This window comes from Lynx canadensis, chromosome X, assembly GCF_007474595.2.
Source record: "Lynx canadensis isolate LIC74 chromosome X, mLynCan4.pri.v2, whole genome shotgun sequence".
Classification (NCBI taxonomy): Eukaryota; Metazoa; Chordata; class Mammalia; order Carnivora; family Felidae; genus Lynx; species Lynx canadensis.
This window is the reverse complement of record NC_044321.2, coordinates 55,085,472-55,104,010: the sequence shown is the minus strand read 5'-3', so window position 1 is coordinate 55,104,010 and position 18,539 is coordinate 55,085,472. Positions and strand designations below refer to the sequence as shown.

Below are 18,539 nucleotides of genomic sequence, written 5' to 3'. Positions count from 1 at the left end.
TGCTATATTCCCAGCATCGAGTACAGTGCCTGACATATAGTAATTGCTCACTAGGTATGTTTTCAATGAATGAAGGACCACGTTGAATAGAGGCAGGGTGTGATAAGTACCATGATTAAGGTGCAAAGTGTGCAAAGTGTTCTAGGAGTACAGATCATGCTCAGCTTGGGAGAGGGGCAATGTGGATACCTTCATAGCAGAGGTGGCATTTGAGCTGGACTATGAAAACTAGGTGAGGAAGTGACAGAGATGGAGAGAAGGCATTCAAGACAGAAGAAAAGGTGTGAGCAAAAGGTAGGAGATAAGAAGGCATGAGCTCATTGAGTGAACTGCCAGCAGGGAAATGTGGCTGGGGACATGAGTGTGGGATAGTTTATAGGGCAAGATCAGAGTGGTGGGATCGGATCAGAATACAAAGATCCTTGAAAGTCCTGCTAAGAAGCTCACTTTTTTTTTGAAAAAAATTTTTTACTACATTTATTTATTTTTGAGAGACAGAGTGAGACAGAGTGTGAGCAGGGGAGGGGCAGAGAGAGGAGACACAGAGCAGGCCGGAGTAGGCTCCAGGCCCTGAGCAAGAGTTCAGTACAGAGCCCGACGTGGGGCTCGAATCCACGAACCGTGAGATCATGACCTGAGCCGAAGTCGGACACTTAACCGACGGAGCCACCCAGGTGCCCCAGAAGCTCACTCTTGATTAGACAGGTAATGTGGAGCCATCTGATGTTTTGATCACAGGTGTGATCTGTTCACTTTAGGAAGATTAGATGTGTACTTTAAGGCAGCAGTTCTTTCACGAAATGTTTATGGAGTGCCTCCTGAGCACACTGTGCTAGGGAGGGTGGATTGGAGTTGGAGTGACTGGACAAGAGATTAGTTGGTAGGTCATTGCAGTGGTCCAGGCAAGAGCTACTGCAGGCCTGAAGTGGCTGAGTGGGAGGGACGCGGAAAGGATGGGAAGGATCTGACACATGACAGAGGTAGAATTGACAAAACTCGGTGACCATTGTAAGTGAAGGTGAAGGAAAGAGAAATGCGTAATGACAATAATAACGATCAATATTCTTGCGGCTCCTTCCATGCCGGCTGTTGTGCAAAGTGCTTTACGTATACCACGTAATTCTCACAATAAGCCTTTTGATAGATGAGGTCACCAAGGCTCGAAGAAGCCAAGGAACTTGTGCAAAGCTGTACAAGTAGGAGATGGTGGTGGTCAACTTTGCACTCACACACTCTTGGCTCCAGAGACCATATCCTAACCTCCATGCTATGCTGCTTTTGGGGGAACTGGGGGAACTTGCGTTTTCTTGGCAAAGGAATTCAGCAACTGGGTGAGGATGCCAGATTCCCTTCGCACACATGCCCTTCCTTCCCCTGTTTATGTGAAAAGATGGTAGGGGTGGAGGGCTCTGTCTGCCCCTCTCCTAGAGTGCCTTTCACTTCTGCGCTGGGTACATGGGCCTAGTAAAGCAGCAGAGGAGAGATGAACTTGGTAGACTTAACAACCAAAGGCTGGAACCAATGTGGAAAACTAGTAATCCCCAGGCCTGGTGGGGCCTGCAGATGTGTTTAGCTCACACAGGAGTTTGCTTTCTTCAAACTTGAGCCAACATTTAGAAATTAGAGGGCTTCATGTAAAAAAAAAAAAAAAAGAATGAGATCAGGCATAATTGGGCCCACATTCCCACAAGACAACCCTGGGCTTGAGCTGCCCCTGCAGACTGTGTGCACCCTGACTTTCTCACTGCTCACAACCGCGGAGTCTGCACTTCACGACAACGTGGTTCACCTCACTCACTGATCTCTGCAGAAGTTTAAGTTTGTGATTCCTCACCTGAATGGCCTGTTACAGAGTTTCCTCTTTTTTTTTTTCTGAGACTTGAACAAGGAGCAGTGCACAGGGTCAATGTCCTTTGGTCCTACCCCTTCTCCAACACAGACTTTTTCCTCTCACAGTGCTTGACTCCACAGAACAAAACCATAAAGGGAGGGTTATCATCAAGTCTTACCATTTATTTCTTTATGGGGTTAAACAAGAACAGAGAGGCCTCTGCTCTACAATGCAACAAAACAGAAAGCAATACACATACAGAGACTCTCACCGAAACACAGAGGCAGGGGAAGGGGAACAACTGAATCATAGCCAGGTGAGGGAGGAAGGGACAGTTGGGGTGGGGGGGCTACTAGGAATCCAGCTTGGAGACTCAGTCATAGGAACTAGTGCAAGAGAGTTCTACTCATGAAGCACAGTGTAGAAAATGGCATAAGAAAGCTGCCCAGCTCTGCTGCCTGTGACGGAGGGCAGGGGCAGCTGGAGGGGTGGTGGAAGATCTGGGTGGTGAGGTGGACAGGGACAGTCAAATGACTTTGAGGTGGAGTGCGGTGCCCCTTTTCCCTGCCACTGGGCAAGGCCCTGGGCTGGTCTGAGCCAGGGGTCTCCTGGGCACTTGGTGAGGGGGAAGAGAGGATGGGAGTCTCCAAGGGTCCGTTCTTTGGGGCCCTAAGGTCCCCTTTACTTCCCAGTCCCTTTTCCCCTCCTGAGGATGCAGGAGTTAGAAGGCTGTACCTAGGGTCTCTCACATCTACATAAGCGTCTCTGGAAAGGAGCCAGCACCTCTTCCCCTCCCCAGCTGAAAAGAGCACTCTAGGGATGGGGTATGTGGCTAGGCCCGAAGTGCTGAGGGCCAAACAGGGGAGTGTGTGGGTGGGGCACAGGGGTTGGGGGAGGGAAACAGGCTGTGAGAAATGAGAAAACCAGCAGGGAAGGACTCCCCGGTCTCACAAAGCCTCTCTGGGACCCAGCAGAGGCTGGGACCCTCCTCTCTACTAGGAGGTCTCCCATCTATCCCCTGCCAACCACTTCTTGGTTTCACCTAATGCAGCTCTAGGCCCACTCGTCCCCTTAACTCATTGGCATCACAGCCTAGGACACAAGCCTTTCTGGTACCGAATGCCACTTGGCCCATTGCAGGAACACAGTTCTGGTGCCCTTTCTTGTCTGCTCCTTTTGGCTTTTAGAGGTCCCGGGCGATGTAGCCTCTGACTCTCTGGAGATCAGCACAAGGCTAACAGCCTCCAAGGGCCTCTCAATGCTTCTTTTCTTGTCTAGCCCTCTAGCCTGACTAAATAACTCAAATGTCTCAGTCAAGAGACAATAGCACATTATCTTTATTCAGTGGGTCCCCTAGCCTGTCTCTGGCCTTTCTTCAGGAAGGGGCAGGCAGGGGTGGCTGGATCAGAGGACCCTCTACAGGGTGAGGAAGAGTTTGGTTGTTCCACAGTTCAGATAGTAACCCATGGGGTCAGGGATGGGAAGGGATGAATACTCTTTGGTAGGCTGGGGATGGGGACAGGGTGGGGATGGGGGAGTCTCATCTCTGGAAAGCCCTGGGGCAATGCCACCAGGTTCTCCTTCATGGAGGCCTGGGCTAGGACAAAATGAGTGTGTATGGGGACCCAGGCCAGGCCTGACCCACTTGGACTTAAGTCCCTCCTCCCTATGGATATCAGAAATGGAAACATCTTTGGCCTCAAGGCCAAGATCTCCAGGGCAAGAATGGCCCTTGGAAGTATGTGCACCTTCTGTAAGATAATGGCCCTTCAGACAGTGGCAGTCTGACCATGTGCTCTCAGACTTCTGTTTTGAGGCCCAACAACCGGGTTCCTGTGCTCTTTCCCCACAGGACTCTATGCAACCCTTTCTGATTTGGGGAGGTGTCCTCAAGCCTGCCTCAACACTGATCGTCCTTCTTTCCAAAGCCAGGTGACTATAGACCATTCAGCCATCTCTCTAAACCCTCTGCCCACATCTCATCTCTCCTCTCCCCTCCTGTCCTGTTCTCTCCTCTCCCTCTTCCCTATCTCTACTCTCTCTCACCACTCTGTACCCCATTACTACCCTTCACTGCCTACAGTGGTGGGGCACAGCTTAACTGGGGCCCCAGCCTAGTCGCGACTGTGTGCACCTCATCTCCCAGCCTGGCACTTCCCTGTGGTGGCCCCACATGGGGCAAGGTGCACTGGAGTGGGAGGAGGGCCACTGCACCGTCTGCCATTGCCTGTAGGGGTATGGGCAGGAGGGAATTAAGGATCGTGGCAACAAAAGGAATGTGGAGGGGGGAAAGAGCTTCTCCCCTCTGTGCCCCCCAACATTCCCTGCAGGGCCAAGGCTGGGTGAGTAGCCTCCTTCCCTGGGGTCAGGGTTCTCAGCAGGAGTGGGTACTTCTAGCCCCCACTCCCCCCCTTTTTTTGCTAAGCCCCATAGATGGGGACCTGAGGGGGGGCATCTGCTGCTCCTGCCTTTTACTCCCAGATGAGTTTTGCAGCTCCCTGGGGCCCTCTGGCCATTCTGTTGGAACTGCTTTTGGGGTGGGGGTAGGCTGGGGGTGATGTGTGGCCCCCCATTTCCCCCCGCCCCCCACCTGGTCCTATACCTCCCATGGGAGGAGCCCCTCCCCCTCCCCCTGGGGGGCTGGAGCTGCTGTCAGTGTATGGTGGAGGTCTGTCCTCCCTCCCTGCTGTCACTCTTCCCGAGTCAGGCCCTCATCTAGGGTAGGCAGTGCCTCCAGCCCCAGTCCTCCACCACCCTGGCTACTGGAGAAGGACACCATGGTATGGAGGAGCATGAGAACAAGGACATACAGCCGGATCCTGCTGGGGCTGAGGCGGGAGCCCCCAGAGACCGGCAGCATGGAGGGCTTGTGGCTGATGTGGCCTGGAGGGTCATGGCGGGGATGGTAGTGGTGGTACTGTTGGTGGTAGTGGTGGAAATAGGAGTGGTGGAATTGCTGGTGGTGGGTTTTGGGGGCCTCAGTCTCCTTGAACTTCTTCTTCTCCGACTCACAGGAGACCCACTGCACGTCACAGCACTTGGTTTCCGGCCGCTTTGGCGAAGTATCCAGCAACCCTGCCAATGGATAAGGAAGGTGTGTGGTGGGGTGCTAAGGGGACAGATGGCTTTCCTAGAGAGGAGATTTTCAAAGCTGGGACTGCTCTGGTAGCCCTGCCCAAGACTCCTTTCCCCTGACCCCTCAGCACCTACCCTTTCTGGACACTTCTCTCCCAGGGACCTGAGACGGTTTCTCTGGGATGACTCCTTGGCCAGGGCATGTTGTTGATAGAGATGGCCCCTGTGCTCTTTGTCTATTCCTCTTGACCCTATCCCAACCTGGGGACCTCACTGTCAAGTCTTCAAGGCACTAACCTTCTTCTAATCCGACTTCCCTGTTGTCCTCCCTGCTCCCACACCCCCAACCTGGTACCTGCCCTAGGCCCCTGGCCTTCTCCCTCCTTCCCAGTTTTCTGCCTTTACCTGTACAGATAAAGCCAGGAAGCCCTCCGTACACCATTTCCTCATTGTCAGGGAGTATAAAGGGGCACCGGGTCTGCACCTCCAGGCAGTATTGCTTGCAGGGCACCCAGCGCTGGCATTCCTGCTGGGTCACGCTGAAGTATTCTGAGCACAGCCAGGCCTTGTAGACAGCCTGTGGGGAGAGGAAAGAGTGTCAGCCCAGGCACCATCCCCTTCCTACCTCAAAGGAAAGGAATGAAGGAGGAGTGTAATTGCCCACCCACCCATCCCCAGGATCCAGGGTGTGGAGAAGAAGAAGGGTTTGGGTCAAGACCACTACATGCTGCCCTAAAATCTCTCATCTCATAGTCCAAACTCCCAAGTCCCCTAATCTGCAGGCCTCCAAGACTTACAATTTTCTCATTGGTAAAATCACAAAACTACTCCTGTGTCAGAGCTGGAAAGGGTGTTACCAATCATCCCATCCAACCCTGCTCTTGTAGTCAAGCCAAGGAGCTATCCTGGCTTGTCTGAAGTCACTGACAGTGAGGTAAATTTTGGTTCTGTCCAATTCAGCAAACATTCCTTTGGCTGATGGTGTTAAGTTTCTAAATTCAAGAAAGAGATGGACAGAATAATCCTTCCTCTACCTCATTAGGGTGTTATGTGCATCAAATAATATGACACATATGAAAATGTTTTGTAAACTCTCAAGTGTGATACAAATGTGAGGGGTTATTTTAGATAAACAGGAATCTGCCTTACCAGGCACCACATGTGCTTTCAAGCCCTAGTTAATCCATGCTCTGTCCTGTTGGCTTCAGCCCTGGTGTGGAGCAGATGCCACCTTTCTTTTGGAAACCTTGCTTTGCAGTTTCATTCCACAGTATACTTCCTGTTCCTCATCTATCCCATTCCTACCAGGCACTGGGTCCTAGCTAGGAAAGGTTCCCTGCTGTATACTGTTTGGCTATCAATAAGCCCAGAGTTTTTCAACAGTGACACTACTGATACTTTGGACTGGACAATTCTAAAATTTTTTATAATTAATTAATTGATTAATTCAATTGAAGTATAGTTGGCATACCATGTTACATTAGTTTCAGGTGTACAACTTAGTACCTCAACAACTCTATGCTCTATCACCACAACTGTAGCTCCCATCCATCACCATACAACACTAGTATAATACCATTGACTTTACTCCCTGTGCTGTGCCTTTCATTCCTGTGACTTATTCGTTCCACAACTGGAAGCCTGTATCTCCCACTCCCATTCACTCATTTTACCTGTCTCTTCATTCCCTCTGCTGTGGCAACCATCAGTTTGTTCTCTGTATTTCTAGGTCTGATATTGCTGTTCATTTGTTTATTCATTTGTTTTGTTTTTTATATTCTACATATAAGTGAAAATGAATGTGGTATTTGTCTCACTCTGATTTCACTTAGCATAGTACATTCTAGGTCCATCCATGTTGTCTCAAATGGCACAATCTCATTCTTTTAATATTTATTCATTTTTGAGAGAGAGAGAGAGAGACAGAGCATGAGCAGGGGAAGGGCAGAGAGAGGGAGACACAGAATCCAAAGCAGGCTCCAGGCTCTGAGCTGTCAGCACAGAGCCCAATGCGGGGCTTGAACCCATGAACTGTGAAATCATGACTTGAGCTGAAGTCAGATGCTTAGCCAACTGAGCCACCGAGGTGCCCCTTATGACTTTTATTTTCATTCTTTTATATTACACACACACACACACACACACACACACACACACACCTGTCTTCTTTATCCATTTATCTATCGATAGACACTTAAGCTGCTTCTATACCTTGGCTATTGTAAACAGTGCTGCAATAAACATACAGATGCATATACTTTTTCAAATTAGTGTTTTCATTTTCTTTGGGTAAACACCCATGGACTGGATACTTTTTTGAGGGGGGCTATCCTGTGCATAATAGGATATTGAGCAGCATTCCTTGACGCTACCCAGTAGTTGTCAGTTAATCCCCCCCATTTTTGTGACAACCAAAAAATATATCTGGCCATTGTCAAATGTCCCCTGGGGATCACGCAAAATCATCTCCCATTGAGAACCACTGATATAGCTTTTTGCTACTGGAAGTGTGGACCTGGACCAGCAGCATCACCATCACCTAGGATCTTGTGAGAAGTGCAGAATCCCGGACCCCACCCCAAACCCACCACTTCAGCACTTGCATTTTAACAGGATGCCCAGGCAGCTCTCATGGATGGGGTTACCCTGCCCACATCCTCCTCATATCTTCAGGGGCACCTTCTCATGATTGCTTCTCATAGCAATGGTTCTTCGATTTCAATGGACCTCAGAAACTCCTGGGGCACTTGTTCAATATGCAGATGACTTCCTCCAATTCAGCTTCAAGAAGACTGAGGTGGGCTTAGGACTCTGCATTTTGAACAAGGGTCCTGGTCATTCTGCTGGCGGAAGCCTTTCACTCACACTATGAGCAACATGGTCAGTGCTTCTTACACGAGCTTTAAACATTTACAGGGAAATACAAATAACTTTACCATGGACATGGACTTTCACAATGTGTCCCCACAACAGCCTTTTCTAAAGCAGAGGGTGGTGATGGGTGGTGGTGGTAGGTAGTAGTGGGTTATAGTAGCAAATCGACCCCCTGAGAAACAAAGTGTTGTTTCATACTTAAAAAAATGTTTTTTAACATTTATTCATTTTTGAGAGACAGAGAGACAAAGCATGGGTGGGGGAGGGGCAGAGAGAGAAGGAGACATAGAATCTGAAGCAGGCTCCAGGCTCTGGGCTGTCAGCACAGAGCCAGACGTGGGGCTCCAACTCACGGACTGCAAGATCATGACCTGAGCCAAAGTTGGGCGCTTAACTGATTGAGCCACTCAGGCACCCCAAAGTGTTGTTTGATACTTTGATAACTTGCTGGCATCTCACATTTAACATGCTCTAAGTCTTAACATGAAGTTCTTGCATTTTTTTTTACCCCTCACTCCCAAGTTTTGACCATTTCAATGAAGTCCATGGCCATCTACCCAGGTATTCAAGCCAGAAACCTAGGTGTCAGCCTTTATTCCTCTCTTTCCCTGCATCCCCACATGCAGACATGCCCATTCTTTTTTTTATTTTTTTTTATTTTGGCTTTTGAACTTTATTTTTTTTCCAATAAATGAAATTTATTGTCAAATTGGTTTCCATACAACACCCAGTGCTCATCCCAAAAGGTACCCTCCTCAATACCCATCACCCACCCTCCCCTCCCTCCCACCCCCCATCAACCCTCAGTTTGTTCTCAGTTTTTAAGAGTCTCTTATGCTTTGGCTCTCTCCCACTCTAACCTCATTTTTTTTTCCTTCCCCTCCCCCATGGGTTTCTGTTAAGTTTCTCAGGATCCACATAAGAGTGAAAACATATGGTATCTGTCTTTCTCTGTATGGCTTATTTCACTTAGCATCACACTCTCCAGTTCCATCCACATTGCTACAAAGGGCCATACTTCATTCTTTCTCATTGCCCTGTAGTACTCCATTGTGTATATAAACCACAATTTCTTTATCCATTCATCAGTTGATGGACATTTAGGCTCTTTCCATAACTTGGCTATTGTTGAGAGTGCTGCTATAAACATTGGGGTACAAGTGCCCCTATGCATCAGTCCTCCTGTATCCCTTGGGTAAATTCCTAGCAGTGCTATTGCTGGGTCATAGGGTAGGTCTATTTTTAATTTTCTGAGGAACCTCCACACTGCTTTCCAGAGCGGCTGCACCAATTTGCATTCCCACCAACAGTGCAAGAGGGTTCCCGTTTCTCCACATCCTCGCCAGCATCTATAGTCTCCTGATTTGTTCATTTTGGCCACTCTGACTGGCGTGAGGTGATATCTGAGTGTGGTTTTGATTTGTATTTCCCTGATGAGGAGCGACGTTGAGCATCTTTTCATGTGCCTGTTGGCCATCCGGATGTCTTCTTTAGAGAAGTGTCTATTCATGTTTTCTGCCCATTTCTTCACTGGGTTATTTGTTTTTCGGGTGTGGAGTTTGGTGAGCTCTTTATAGATTTTGGATACTAGCCCTTTGTCCGATATGTCATTTGCAAATATCTTTTCCCATTCCGTTGCTTGCCTTTTAGTTTTGTTGGTTGTTTCCTTTGCTGTGCAGAAGCTTTTTATCTTCATAAGGTCCCAGTAATTCATTTTTGCTTTTAATTCCCTTGCCTTTGGGGATATAGACATGCCCATTCTTACTCCACGTCCAAAACTTTGTGCAGGTCACTGTTGTCTGTCACCTGTACAACAGTCTCCTGTGTGGCCTCCCCACCTCTACTCTTTATTTTTCCAATCCACTGTTCACACAGGAGTAAGAGTGATCTCAAAATGTCACCAGATCATATTACTCCCTTGCTTCAAACCCTTCAATGCATTTAGAATAAAATCCAAACTTTTGACCACAGACTTCAAGCCCCTGCAAAACTTGGCTCCCATCTGGCTTTCCAACCTCATTTCCTATCTCTCCCTTCAAGCTCATCATGCTCCACACGCATAGGTTTTCTTTCTTTTCCTTGAACGTGTCCTACTTCTTTCCACCTTGGGGCCTTGGCTCATACTGTTCTCTTGGCCTGGAATGTTCTTCCTCCCACTTTTGGCATGACTAGGTCCTTCTCATCTTTCAGGCCTCAGTTCAAATGTTGCCTCCTCAAAGAGTGTCTCCCTAACCCCTCTAGCTAGAAGATGCCTTCTCATTATTCCCTCTTTTTCTTAACTGTTTCTTCACCACAAGTATGATTTTGTCTGCATCCTTGTTTTGTTTTTCTCAGCCAATTTCACTAAAATGTGAGATGCATGAGAGCAGACATGGGTTTGTCTTATTGACCATTGTGTACTTATTGACCACTGTGTCTGTAGCACAATATACATAAAAAGGTCTGTTTATTGAATGAACGGGACAAGTAAATGAGGACATGTCCCTACTCTCAAAGAAATTCCAGTTTCATCGATGGATGCATCTAATTTGAATCTATGGCATATGATCTATACCGTGGGAGAGGTAAACCACTGGTCATTGGAGGGAATCAAATAGAAAAGTTGGGAAAGCAATCAGTGAGAAGATAACAGCTGACCTAAAACTGAAAGTAGGATTAAAAAAAAATTTAATGTTTATTTATTTTTGAGAGATATACAAAGCACAAGCAGGGCAGGGGCAGAGAGAGAGGGAGACACAGAATCTGAAGCAGCTGAGCTGTCAGCACAGAGCCCGATGCGGGGCTTGAACTCACAAACTGTGAGATCATGACCTGAGCCGAAGTCAGACACTTAACTGACTGAGCCACCCAGGTGCCCCTCAAAGTAGGATTTTAGATGGGATCGGTAGAGGTGAGACAAAAGGGCATTCCAGGCTGAGGCAACAGCTTAAGTGGAAATATGGAGGTAAGTAAATGCATGAGTGGGAAGGGTGCCAACCTCCTGTGGATGGACATTTATTTCCAAGTTTTTATTGTTATAAACAATGCTTTGTACACATGTCTCTTGCACACCTGTGCTAAATTTTATTTATATAAACCCCTAAAAGTGAGATTTTGGGGGTGAAAGTTACATGCAAAGGAATGAGAAGGGAGTGAAATAAGGATGTAAAAGATCAAGTGCAGGTAAGAGGCAGGGTAAGAGAGAGGTGGAGGGGTAAGAGTGCGGGTTAAGGGATAGAAGAGAGTGGCAGTGAGGTAAAGGGGTACAAGGCAGGAGTGTGTAAGAAAGAGAGGGTGAGAAAGAGTGGGTAGTTGGAGAGTAAGAAATGGTGGTGATGGGGGTATGCCTGGGGAGAAACAGCAGAGGAATAAGAGATGGAGGGTAAGAGAGGTAAAGGGATGCAGTGAGGGTGAGAGAAAATGAAACATAAGAAAGAGCATGGGGATAAGAGGGTGGGGACATAAAAGAGGGGGCTGTGAAGAGGAGGGGTAAGAAAGATGAAGTAACAAAGATGAGGGTAAGAGAGAGAAGGGGAATAAAGTTGGGTAAGGAAGATGGGGATACAAGAAAGCAGAAGGAGGGTAAAATAAACAAATGCAAGGCAAGAAAGAAAAGGAAATCTCCACAGCTAAGGGCCCTCGTGCCTCAGAGAACACCCTCCATCTTTTGGGACCAAGTGCAAAGGTGAGGCTCTGCCCATAGCCATTGCCCCAATCTTAGCAGCTTGGACCCAGGATCCTCCTCAATCCTCACCCCAAAGTATGTGCAATTGCCCCTTCTTCCACCAACTGAGTACAGAGGTCTCTGTCTCTGTAGGATTCTCCCTGGGCTCTTTCAGCTCAATATTTCTGATCCTAACTGGAGGGTATTATGCTAAGTGAAATAAGCCAGGCAGAGAAAGACAGATACCATATGATTTCACTCATATGTGGATCTTGAGAAACTTAAGAGAAGACCGTGGAGGAGGGGAAGGGGAAACAAGTTACAGAGAGGGAGGGAGGCAAACCATAAGAGACTCTTAAGGACTGAGAACAAACTGAGGGTAGATAGGGGTGGGGTGGGGGAGAGGGGAAAGTGGGTGATGGGCATGGAGGAGGGCACTTGTTGGGATGAGCACTGGGTGTTGTATGGAAACCAAATTGACAATAAATTATATTAAAAAAAATATTTCTGTTCCTAAGTGAGGAGGCCCAATTGGAGTTGCAGCCCTCCTCCCAGGCAACTGTGATTAGCCTAATAACAGGCTATGGTGGCTGGGCACTCACCTGTATGCTCTGGGAGGGAGAGGGGGAGGCAGGGGTTGGGAGAGGGGTGGCCTGACAGTGGGAGTGTGGTCTTTCTAATTAATTAGAAGACCCTCCCTCAAGCCCCATACCCCAAGCCTAGGTCACCATGGCAACAAGTGGGTGAGCAGATTGCCTGAGGAGGACACCAGGTCTGTGGGTGGTTAGGCAGGAACAGGCAAGGAACTAATGAGGGGAATGGAGGAAGAGCAAACAGGAGCTGAGAGGTAATCCAATTTCTTGGCCTCACAGAGGGCCAGCTGAGGCCACTGCTGACTCACCTGCTTCAGAGGTGGTCTGGAGTCCTTCTCCAGCGAAAAGTCTGGCTCTCAGGGCTACCACCTGGGCAGCAAGCCTGCCTCAGTTTCTGCAGCCCTTTCCCCTCACCGGGCCTAAGTAGCTTGCCCTGACTCATCAGTGTGAGGACTGAGCCAGAGGCCACCGGGTTGTGTTTGGGCAGTCACGGGGGCAGCCTCAATACTCATCCATAAGGATGGGGAAGAGCCAAGACATCCAGGGTTAGGTAAGCTGTGGGGCTTGCTGGAGGTGGGGCATGTAAGGAAAAGGAAGAAATGTCTCAGAACCAGACAACAGTCAGTTGGGAGACCCTTGGAGGTCTTTTGCTCTAGTCTCTCAACGCTGGCTGCATGTTAGAATCACTCGGAGAGTCTTTAAAAAATTCACTCCAGACCAACTAAGTCAGATTCCTTGTGGGTGGGACCCACACACATGTAGTTTTTCAAAATACCCTATGTAATTTTAATATGCAGGGAACTATCAGTTTAGCCCCTCTACTTGCATTTCATAGATGAGGAAACTGAGGCCCAGGAAAAGGGGAATGACTTGTTTATAGTCACATAAAATACTGGCAGAGGGAGAAAATTTGAATCTGGTTTCTTGACTCCAACTCCAGGATTATCCTACCAATAGCCTACCAATGACTGGACAATCCTACCAATAACTGCAAATTCCATATGGAGGGGCAGGGCACACAAGGGCATGGGCAGGGGAAGAGAGCTGAGAACCAGCCTGGCTCTGGGCTTTCAGGCTCTTCAGACTCCAGCCCTGGCAGAAAAGCCTTTTTCATCATGTCCTGTCCTCTGAGCTTAACCATCCTGGACCTTCTAGGTAGCAGCAGAGGATGGGTGGGGTTGGAAGACCTGACCTGAAAGTGCCCTCCTTTTCCTACAGAATCCCCCTTTCCCACCTCAGTCAGGCCACCGCTGGGCTCACTCAAGTTCTGGCTGTTGCAGCCAAGTTGCTATGGGAACTGGGAGGGGAAGGAAGCAGGGGGTAACTAGAGGGAACACCAATTAACTCAAAAAGGAAGCTGGGAAGGTTATCCCGCCCCTCCTCCCAGCTGGGCTGCTAAAGAACTCTTGAAATGGGAGCGGGAAAGATGAGGGGGATCCCAACCCCTTCTGGGCTCTGGAGCGGCCAGTTTAGGGAGGACCAGGAGAACCTGGAAAGCCTTACCTTCCTGCTTCCTGGCTTGCAGCCCTGGCCAGGGCCTTCTCGTCCCTATGCTCCTTTGGAAAGACGTATCTGACTTCTCCTGGCCCCCAGGGTGCTGTGTGAATGCACACAAGTGAGTAGGTAGGCACACATACCAAAGTCAAGACTCAAGGCCAGAGGGTTTAAAAAGAGGAGGCATCCTGGACTCCTTGGTTTAAGAGCTGGAAAACCATCCAGAGAGGAGAGCTTCTGTTCTTGCCAACCAGAAAGTAGGCAGTTTCCTTCCTGGATTCCAACTTGCTAATGTCCCTAGGGCCTGTTTCCCCATCCAAATCCTCCCTACAGACCTTCTTTTTATGGTTGCTTGTTTTCTTAATGTACTTCTGGGACCCTTGGCCAGGAGCTGCCGCTGCAGAGCCCATGGAGACAGAGCAGCAATCTGGGCTGGACTTGGGGATGAAATCCACTGTCCACTGCAAACAAGTAACCACCCTACCCCCAGATTTTACCTAAGGGGAAACTGAGGCCCAGTAAAAGGGATTGGCTTAGGAAGTCAGAGGCATGCAGGCAATCAACTACAAAGCCAAGATTAAAATGGGTACTCTGAAAACTAACCCCTTGCCTCTTTGCACCACATCCATCAGCACACTTAGAATTGTGTGAGGTACCTCCTTGGGCAGAGTCTGAAAAGAGCCATGTGCTCCTATTCCTGATTCTGGGCTTTCAAAGAATTGGATCAGAAAAGGATAAGGTCAAAGTCAGTCTCCAGTTTGGGGGAAGGAGATCATGGACATAACTCTGGAGACAGCTGTAGTCACTGGGATTGGCAGAGTCAGACTGGGATTAGAGGCATGACAGGGCAAATCCAGGTGGATAATATGGCTTTACTTAAGTGGCTATAAAAATAAGCAACAGCTTTCCTGCTTCAGAGAATGAGCAGTCATGGGTCAAAGTGGCCTGACCTAGCCTGGAAGAAAGGCAGGTGAGATGGATGAGAGGTGGGTAAGAACTTAAAGCCACTGCAGTTCCAGAAGGACCTCACACATCCAAGCTTCCTAGGCCATCTGCTCAAAGGCCAATGGCTGGGTGGGCCTGGCTTGGCCAGGGGCAGCCTGGTTAGTGAAAAGTGGTGTTCCTAATGCAGGGGCAGCTCTTAAGGAGCCTAGGTGATCCATATCAATTACATGAGCAGAAGAGGCAGGTTTATGACCACTCCAGAATGGAAGTGACTGTGAGAGTCATCACGACACTTCCCTGTCTGCTATTGGAATTTCCATTCCAACATCACTGCCAAGCACTATTGTCACAGGGCTGTTACTCTCTCCCAGAGCAGCCCATATCTTCAGACAACTCTAACAGTAAAAGAAGTTCTTCCTTCTTTTGAGCTAATGCCCTCTCTGTGGCTTTACTCATGTCTCCTACTAGCTCTATAATCGGCTTCCTATCCCCTTTGATAGTCCTGAAGTTATTTGTAAACTTCCCTGAATCAGGTCTTCCCATTCATTTGTTCGTGCAATGATCACTTTCTGAACGTCTTCTGACTATCTGGCGCTGTGATGGAGGGGAGGGACTACAGATGATGAAGATAAGATTGCTATCTTTAAGAAGAAGGAGAGACAACAATGTGAATCAATCATTACAAGTCACTGTGATAAGTAAGTAGTATGTGCTTGGTACAGTGTTAGCATAGAGGGAGGAGTGATCAACTGTTTTGAATGCTGGGGACATGAAAACATCTCCATGTGGGAGAGGCTTGAATTGGGGCTTGGAAAAAATTAGTAGAAGTTCACTAGGTGGAATAGGGCAGGGATAAGTGTATTTCAAGCAAAGGAATCAGTAGGTATAAAGGTCTGGAGGTGTGAAATAGTGCTGGGTTCAGACACTGTAGGTAGTTTAGCATAATTAGAGGCTGCAAAGGGAGATGTAATAGGAGGTGAGGCTGCAGAGGAAGGCCATGCCCATATTATGATATGTTCTGGATGCTGAGGAGGATGTGGACTTCATCTTATAGGGAACTGAAAGCTTTTAATGAGTTTTAAATGCTTTTTAAAAGATCACTTATCATCACTTCTGTGGCTAACTTTACAGACTGTGTCTGAAAGTATGGATGATGGAGTGTAGGCATCAAGACTGAAGGTAGGGAGACCAGTTAGGAAACTATTGCAATAATCTTAGTGAGAGATGATGGGGACCTCAACTAAGGCAGTAGCAGCACAATTAAGAAGTGGAGAGAAGGGGTGGATGAGAAGAGATGTCAAGGAGGTAGAACCAACAAGATAACTTATGGGGGTAGGGAATGAGGGACAGGGAGGGGTCCAGGATGACTACCAGGTTTCTGGCTTGAGTGTCAGGATGAATAGTAGTTTCTTTCATTAAAGAAGGGAAATCAGGAGGAGAGGTAGATTTGGGGGTGCAAAAGATGAATTAAGTTTTTGGCCATAATGGGGCACCTGGGTGGCTTAGTTGGTTAAGCAACCAACTGTGGCTTGGGTCATGATCTCATGGTTCACGAGTTCGAGCCCTGCATTAGAAGGCTGTCATCTCTGCTGTCAGCACAGAGCCTACTTCATATTCTCTGTCTCCCTCTCTCTCTCTCAAAAATAAATAAAACAATCATTTAAAAAAATAAATATAAAAAAAAAGTTTTTGGCCATATTGACTTTGAAGTATATGTGGGTCAGGTAGGTATAAATGTCCAGGAGCCAGTTGGATATAATGGTCTAAGCTCAGAAGGAAGATCTGGGCTAGAGACAAATCACCAAGGGATAGGGTTAATCATTAGAAACATGGTAGGACTGTACTTTCCCCCACCCTTTGAAGATAAGCATGACCATATGACTTACTTTGACCAATGAAATGTGAGTTGAAGTCACATGGGCCATTTTTGGGGAGAAGCTCTAAGAGTTGGTATATGATTTGCCATTCTCTTCCCTCTGCTGTTGACTATGGAAACAGTATTGAGAAGCTCCTGTCCTCCACTAGCCTGGGTCTCTTGGTGACTATCATGAGCAGATGATCCCTGCTGACCTGTTTCAGACATGTATGGTGAGCAAGAAATAACTGTTGTGCTAAGCCTCAGATGTTTAGGAGTTGTGTGTTATCACAGCATAATGTAGCTCACCCTGACTGATAAAGCAATAGTGAAAGCCAAAGAAGTGGATGCTATTGCTTAGGGAGAGTGAGCACAGAGAGAAAAGAACCAACAGTGGATCCCTGGAAATCACTAACATTTAAGGGGAAGGTGGAGGAAGAGAATCTGATGAAGATAGGGGAGTAGCTTAAAAGATTAGACGAGAAACAGAAGAGAGTGGCATTCTGAAAATTAGGGGAGGAGAGAGTTTCCAAGATGAAGGAGTGGTCAGCAGATAAGGATTTAGACAGAAACATGCTGGCAGTCCCATCATGGTGAGAGCAGTTTCAGGGGATCACTGGGGGCAGAAACCAGACTGAAGCCAATTTAAAAGGGAATGTGAAGGAAGAAAAATGGAGATAGCTATGTGTAGACTACTCTTCTAAGAAGCCAAATACTCCCAGTTTTTTCAATTATTTCATAGGATGTGGTTTCTAGTTCTCTCTTCTATACTGGTTCTTCATATTCAGATGAGTTCCTATTTTTCTGTGTCCCTTGCAACTGAACCCAATACCCAAATAGAGTTTATCAACACAATCAAATAGAAGTATCAGCCCTCCTGACCTGGAAGCTCTGTTTCTGTTAATGCAGACTAAAACCACATTTGCTCTCCGGAGGACTGTGAATCCAAATTCACTGTGTGAATCCAAATTCAGCTGAGAGAGATGGAAAGAGATAGGCCTGCCTGGAGTGTGGGATCAAAGACATAGCCTAGGTCAAAGTCCCTGAAAGGAGCCCAAGCCTTCTGGTAAGACATCTGTATAAATTAAATCCTTGAAACTGTAGGCTACCTGAGGACAGGGATTTTATCTTAATTATCTGTGCATTGCCCTTAGTGTTTACAGCTCTGATGGGGAAATTGGAGATGCATTAGCAAAAAGTCCTAGAAAACTAAGCAAATAGAAAAAAGAGGCAAATATTAACTCCAAGAAAACAAGTTGACCAAGGAAGAAAATGTAATCCAGTATTCTACATGACTCAGCTGTGAACAATATTTATAGTCCTAATGATGTAAAAATGGAATACTCTTAAAGTCAGAAGTTGTGATATGCCAATATTGGATGTATGAAGGGAGGGGAAGTATGTGTACACATACAGTGCTGCTGATAGTAAGAGAGCAAATCTGCCTCTTAAAACAGAAAAAAATCAAGAAATAGCATTGGCATGCCATTTTGAACTGTGGGGATAAATATCAGAAAAAACAGCTAAGAGATTTGAAAATATTTAAGTCTAAAGAGTGAGGCTCTAGGGTTGAGCAGAAGGCTTCTGTTTTAATTTTAAGCATTGAGATCTATATTTAGCATTTAAAAGACAAATTATACATATCTATCTTTCATACACATATACACACACTGATATTTAAAACAGAAAAGTCAAGAAATAGCAGAACTGGCATATCACTAGAAATGTAGAGATAAATATCAGAAGAAAAAGGTAAGAGAATTTCTGTAACACTCATTCTGAAGAATGAGTATACATATGTAGCTTATACAGGTTTCTTAACAATAAAACAAAAATCTCCAAGACTTAATCTGACCAACCTCACCAGACTCAGGCCCAAAGCCCCAGGTCCTGTACTACCCAGTCCTGGGTCATCTACTCCATTACCACTGCCTGGGCCATGAGGTTGGGCCATGTAAGCTTAACAGGCCAACAGAACTAATGAGTGGTCCTATAGCCAAAGAGAGGAACTAATGTGAGAGGAAAGGAGCTTTGGGGGCTTCTGTGCCCAATGGCTATGCAGGCCACCACAGGAATGTTGCCAGTGTGACAGTGACAGCTGTTGCTTCCTTTGAGCTGCACACAGACATATGCAGCATAAAATCCCACTGCCCCCTCCCAGGCACAGGTGTTTGCCACACACTGCTAGTCCTGGGCCCAGGCCCAGAAAGCAATCTCTAGCCTTCTGCA

The 18,539-nt window shown here is 47.2% G+C and overlaps 1 protein-coding gene across 1 annotated transcript in view; it reads right to left on the bottom strand.

Moving 5' to 3' along the window:
- Positions 1–2,009: 2,009 nt before the first annotated feature.
- The window catches only part of FAM155B (family with sequence similarity 155 member B), a 29,044-nt gene continuing 12,514 nt past the window's right edge, over positions 2,010–18,539 (bottom strand). The window contains exons 2-3 of the mRNA XM_030306074.1: positions 5,312–5,483; positions 2,010–4,906 (exon numbers count right to left, since the gene is read on the bottom strand). Coding sequence (XP_030161934.1) covers positions 4,521–4,906; positions 5,312–5,483 — 558 coding nt within the window. The 3' untranslated portion in view covers positions 2,010–4,520. The remainder of the gene's footprint in view (positions 4,907–5,311; positions 5,484–18,539) is intronic.